Below are 6,500 nucleotides of genomic sequence, written 5' to 3'. Positions count from 1 at the left end.
GGTTTCATTGTTATGGGCAGCAAATTCGAGATCTTGGATTTAAGAGATGTTGCCATGATGCCAAATATACATAATAAAACGATATATACAAGTTAATGGTAAGAAAAGAAGTTAACTATTTCATCCCAACAGAGTATACCAACAAATTAAATCTTTTTTTTTCTTTTTCTTTTTTTTTTACTATTGTGTTATAAAAGAGGGTACCCATTGGTCCACTCCTCTTCAGCAAATTACAAAAATTCTTACTATTTTTTGGTTCTACAAATCTAATAAACTATATTATATACATCTTCATCTTTAGTTATCTCAGAAAGGAACTGTATATGGCAGTGCATATATATCAGCTTCCACCAAGTAACGCGCACATGGCCGCCATAACGACGATACTTCCGATTCCTTACAGGCCTCAACGTCATTCCTCGAACAAGATTTTACTGTTTCACCCCTTCTAGAGAGCCAATCTTCTCTGTCATCAGGTAGTTGAGTTTCAAGAACCGGAGGGACCCACAACCCTACAAGCTTTTCATACTTAGATTGCTTCTTAAGCATCTTTTTTTCATGCCGTGTAGGACCCACCTTCTGAGTGGTGGCTTCAACAATAGGGTCCATTTTCTCCGCGGATTTTGTGGAACCATTGTTTACAGGCTGCACTTGAATTCCATCAATGGGACTTTTTCCAGTACCTGACGGCACAACAGTGTTATTTGAATCTGGACATAACCCTTGTACATTAATCAATCTTGATGCAGATACTGCAGGAGCCGCAATCGAAGATGGGCCAGGAATCGTAGGAACTGGTCTTCCACAACTTTGAAGTATTGGTTCTCTGCTAGAGTTAAGCAATCCGTTATCACTATTTCTTGATCGCGATGCAACGGGTACCTCAGTTTTCCTTATATGACCAACTGGTGTTTGATTGTTCAAGTGTGAAAAAGGTGCACTCGGTCTTGAAGAACTTGCAGCAGATTGTTTTCTACCTAAATGAAGCCCATTCAAATCATTGCTTTTCGTTTCCCGCGCGTTTAATGCATTATTTTCACTTCCCGACGTCACGGGGATACCAGTCCTATTTTGGGAAACATATGTTTCATTATCATGGTTGGAAGCAAACTGCACCAATGGACCATCAGTTTCATTGCTTGAATCTGGACCTTTTAGTTTCTTTAACAATCGAATCTTGATTGGTTTGCCTGCACAGTATACAAAAACATCAGCATCAGGTAGAATGAATATATCGACAGAAAACACAGATCGAATGTAAACAAATGAAACTAACCAGTGGCAACTTCAGGTAAGCCACTAGCATAATCTCTTTTCCTTTTGTTACTATTTTGTGTGCTATCAGATGAGTAGCTTGGTTTGTGTGAAGTAGAAGGTTGACCATGTTCTTCAGTTAAATCGCTCCTCTCAAGAAATTCGGTCCTTAGTTCCAAATTCTTGTTATCAACTTCTTTAAATTCAGCAGCTTTCTGCAACGCCTTTTGTGAATCGTGTTGATGCTCATCTGGGTTGTTTACAGACTTCGACTTCTTATCCCTACGTTTATCCTTATCTTTTTGTTTCTTTTCTTTCTTTTCCCTCTTCTCACGCTTTCTTTCTGCCTTGGCTTTATCGGTTTCCTTCTGGAGCTTTAATTATAAAGCATCCGAACACGAATTTAGAACCAAATGTAACAAATAATGTTGACAGTTGACACCTCATGCCGAAAGTAAAACAACATTTCGATACATCACATAATGAGTGGGAATTTTACATATAATGTTCATCAGGACAAGAGATTATTACAAACATTCTTGTAATATATTAACATGCCGTGTACATTGATATTGATAACCAGAACAATTACAGCATATATGGCTATACTTCTACATAGACTGCAAATAAACCCACACATAAGTTAGAAATAACCAGCTAACGACATAGAAAAATAACCTAGAACAGAAGTCATCTAAAAAAAAAATACTTCATTCTTTTGTTAAACAGGGCTGCTAGCAAAATTGATCACTTTTTAAACATCGTAAAACAAGGTGTCACTACTACAACTTAAGAATCATATTCATAGATTTTATGCTCACTAGGATTTTAAACCACAAATGGCATGTTTTTGAAGACCAAATACTGAACAGAACTATGTTCATTAGGAGATCAGCCATGAAAGACCCGACCCTACAATGAAAAGATACAATTGAGTGGCCACTGAAGTCGCAATTGCTTGTTTGAAGGATTTAATGAACTATAATTATAATAAATGTTTATGTTTATTCGAAAAGTTGATTTAAATATGAAATCCTACACGTCACTGAAGAAAAGAAGCTTAGACCTAAGGAATGCAAAAATACCAGCTAAAGAAATTTTAACCAAAAAAACTTTATGCAAGTTACCAACTCGTCTAAAAGACTTATAAGTAACATATAATAAGTTCTTAACATCTCACACCAAGAACTATACTCAAAACAATCCAATAAACACACAATCTTCAATTGATGTCATCTAAAAGAATCGCTTATTAGTCAGTTCTAATACTTAACACCCAGTCTTAAGAAAAATATTCTGCACACATGCTTAATTGTGATCATAAAACCACATACTACATTAACTACAATCAAACTTAAATAAAATTATAACCCACAACATATAAGAAGTCCAATTTTAAAACAAAACACAATATAGCAAACCGTATAGTAGAGCAGCTCTACAATGACGATTTGTCCACGCTACAAAATCTCAGCACTTACTACTAAAACGCCTATGAATATATATGCTTACACGATCTATTCTTCTTACGAATAACCATTCGAGTGTGGTACAATTTTATAAAACAAATACTGCAAATTTATCTAACATCTATCCCCAATTTATTTCCAAAACATCACACTCCTAGTCTCAGATACAATGTAAACTTCTACACCAACTTATTCTAATTAAACCCAAAAACAACAGGCTGAAATCATCCTATGAATACACACTATCACCCTAAAATCTTGGCAAAAAAACTCCAATAAATCACTCAATTGTATAAGGGTAAATCCACTAATCAAAACAATACATCAATTGGTAAGAACAAATTTAAATCCTCTCAAATTCAAAACACAAACACATATCGGATCCATCCTCTTAAAACAGCACAACCGAGACATACGCATACATATATACAAAGAGTCACAGAGCCAAAACCCTAATTTTTCATACGAATAACGAAACAATACGAACAGATCTCAAAAGGTACGTGCGTTGTTAACAACAAACCTTAATCGATTCGATCAAGGCATCATGAGTTGTAGCTCCGATTTTAAAATAACCAGGAGGATACGGAAAGCACCGAGACATCCTCGATTAATCGAATCGATCAAATTATATTAAAAACGTAGATTTTTATTTTTTTTGAAAAAAAAAAAGATTAATTGAAGATGAAATTAATGGGTTTATTAGACCAAGTAACGATCTAAACAACCCGAGTAAACTGATCTCACGCGGTTTTAACGAATTCAAAAATTAGGGTTAGGGTTTCGTCGGCGAGAGCGAAAGAGGAACAAATTTGAGATTCAATGTTGCGTAATGATATGTTTCTAACTTTCCAAAGGGGGTATGGTAATATTTATAGAGTGGGGATATCACCGACTTTGAACGCGTTTTTCGGTTCATGGGCTCTTTAAATGGGCCTATGTTAATTTGTAAACTAATTTATAAAAGGAAGTCCATATTTTATTTTCTATATACATGCGCCATGCGGAGTACATATTTTTGAATGAATCTGATTTTATTTGAGAAAATCAAAATATCAAAAAGTAATTCAAATAAATAGCAATTAACCCTTAACCCTTATATACTAAATGTGGTGCCAATTTTTGTAGTTTTAATTATTAACGATTGTAGTTTTGAGTTTGCGTTCACATTACAACCGGTCTTTCAACTTCGGCGATATTTACACAACGGCCCCTCAAATTTACACTTTCTCAGGGGTAAAAAGTGTAAATATATAATTTTATTAAAATAAAAGAAAATAATTCCACCCAAATTTATAACGGGTCTTAACTTCTCGCTCGGTGCGAGTTAAATTTTTCCGAGACCATCGTTCAACTCGAAAAAATCTTACGAACCCAACGGGACTAATTATACTCGAAACGGACACTTCTCAAAAAATACTAAACAAAACGACAGCCCGTATCTTTCCGCTCGCCGCGAGTTAAATTTTTTCGACATGAGCGCCATACTCGAAATAATTTTATGAACAAAACGATAAAAAGTACGTTTGAAATGGACACTTTTTTAAAAAACGCTAAAAACAACGACAGCCCGTATATTCCTGCTCGCCGCGAGTTATATTTTTTCGCCAGCACCGTCAGACTCGAAATAATTTTATCAACAAAACGAAACGAACTATGTTCGAACCAAACAGATTTTAAAAAACAGTAAAGACGACAACACCAACGACGCCGCTTAACACATTGAGCGTTTTCCCTTCTGTAAATACATAAAGCTACGTTAAATATGAATACGCGGGCTGAAAGCCCCCGCCGCATCGCGCGGGCCGGACCCGGACTAGCAATAGCTAGTTACATGCCCCGCGCTCCGTTGCGCGCTTAGTATGATCAAAAAACTAACATCCGAAAATACAACTTCTTTTCGTACATTAGTCAATGATTTAATCATGGGAATAATGAAGAGATAATTAAGCAATCACACACGATTTCTAGGCTAGAATTCATGTTAAAAAGGAAAAAAAATGGCTAAAACTGAGTTAGGATTTTTTTAGCATTGTTCACGCGTACTTGTTTCTGACTTCAAACTCATTAAAACTTCTTTAAAAGTCCAAATTACCTTTATGAAACAAAACCAACATAACAAAAATATTTGTTAATGGTAATGTACAAAACATAGTTATTCTTATTAACATTAATACAAAGTTGTTGGAACATACTGAAAACTTGGGGGAGGATCAACAGCATGCAACACGAGAAGTGGCACTCCACGAAGTTTGACTGCATTCTCAAACATGGTAGCCACTACGTTGTTAAATGCTTAAAAGTTTACACTTTGTGAGGATTTGCAACAATGTTGTTGAGCTGCCAAAGTGTAAACTTTCAATCATTAAGCAACGTAGTGGCTACCATGTCTGACAATGTAGCTGAACTCCAAGTATAAGGTCATCTCGCGCGTTACTACTGATGATATGGTAATTGTTGTATAAAACTATATGTTTATCGTTAAAATATTTTTTACCCTTATGTGAGCTTAACAAATTGATAAAAAAAATCCGGCTCAACCTACCAAATTCACATAAATTAATTTTCTGTAATTAAATCGATCAAAGCGAGATAATATAAATACTTTTGTAATTAATAGTTCAAACCAAAATTAGATTCAAATCAATTAGTGAATAATAATCTTACACACTTGTTTTCTAAAAAATTCATTTAACAATAACTATAAAAAAAGATATAAAATTTAAAGAAATTAAAGATAAAGGTCTGGTAGACTTTCAACAACAAAGAAATTGTGCTGCCTATTTGATTTTTAACTCTTCAGATTGTACTCTTCCTCGTTCCCTTATATCATAAACCAAAAAACAAAAAACAAAATCACCTTTTCGATTTGCGAAAGAAATAATAATATGGTGGTCGAAGTACTTGGATTTCTCTTCACCTGTTTTAATACAACTTTATTAATTATAAAGTCAACGAACATACAAAACCACCCATTCTTTCTCAGAAATTAGTTCGTAACCATCGTCGAAACCTGCCACGAGTTTTTCATATCTTACCGGAGAAGATGAAAATTCAACACCGCACACGCACAACTCTACTTGATCTAAATAGTAGTAGCCGGAATCGAGCACGACGGTGGCTGGGTCTATGAAAGTTTCCAAAAAAGCTGTCGCCATGATCACAAATTTCACAACCAGTATTCCACGGTGAACGGAGCTGGTATCAACGTCGGCGATTGAGCATCCTGATGCTGCTGTAGATCACCACAGTTCCATATTGAATCAAAATGAAGTGAAGATGGCAGTAGGTTGCGATGTATGCATCGAATTGTTTGTTAAATGAATTGATTTATGATTCTCATGTGTATTTTCTTAGTTTTGATCTGAAAGTTGTGAGCGTGAAGTAGATTTAAATTGATTTTGAAAGTCACATGACGTTCTAAACTTAGGGGTGTTCGTTTTGATACTGCAGTCGGAAGAACCTGGCCGGAAAAAGCTTATACCTTGCCGGATAAACATAATTACGGTAACGGACATTGTCCGTGCGTGAAAGCTCAGATTCCGGTATGAGTTGTTGGCTTTGGTTCGTAAAAGTATATCGTATTTAATGGTGATGGTGGTGACAACCCAATACCACTTATGACATGGGTATTTACCAGTTTTTAGATAACTTACACACTTTGTTAGGCGGCCCTTATGGAGTGCAAATTTAACAAACAAACCTGTTATGTGACCTTTGTCACAAACTGGTCTCATCCAAATATTCAAACGACTATAACCATGTAATTATTAAAAT

The 6,500-nt window shown here is 35.3% G+C and overlaps 1 protein-coding gene across 1 annotated transcript; it reads right to left on the bottom strand.

Annotated features, from left to right (window-relative positions):
- Nucleotides 1-296: 296 nt before the first annotated feature.
- LOC139890170 (uncharacterized) lies at nt 297-3,546 on the bottom strand. Its single transcript, XM_071873066.1, has 3 exons — nt 3,247-3,546; nt 1,277-1,628; nt 297-1,190 (listed from the first exon to the last, which is right to left on the bottom strand). Exons 1-3 carry the CDS (start codon nt 3,325-3,327, stop codon nt 307-309), a joined length of 1,317 nt encoding a protein of 438 aa, XP_071729167.1. The 5' UTR covers nt 3,328-3,546; the 3' UTR covers nt 297-306.
- Nucleotides 3,547-6,500: the final 2,954 nt, after the last annotated feature.

The sequence above is a fragment of the Rutidosis leptorrhynchoides genome, chromosome 2, assembly GCF_046630445.1.
Source record: "Rutidosis leptorrhynchoides isolate AG116_Rl617_1_P2 chromosome 2, CSIRO_AGI_Rlap_v1, whole genome shotgun sequence".
NCBI classification, from domain to species: Eukaryota; Viridiplantae; Streptophyta; class Magnoliopsida; order Asterales; family Asteraceae; genus Rutidosis; species Rutidosis leptorrhynchoides.
This window is presented reverse-complemented; position numbering and strand designations above follow the sequence as displayed.

Coding starts and splice junctions, on each gene's coding strand:
- LOC139890170 (XM_071873066.1), bottom strand. CDS start 3,327: ATGTCTCGGTGCTTTCCGTATCCTCCTGGTTATTTTAAAATCGGAGCT. Junction 1,629..3,246: donor CCTTGATCGAATCGATTAAG/GTTTGTTGTTAA, acceptor TTATAATTAAAG/CTCCAGAAGGAAACCGATAA. Junction 1,191..1,276: donor CTTACCTGAAGTTGCCACTG/GTTAGTTTCATT, acceptor TATACTGTGCAG/GCAAACCAATCAAGATTCGA.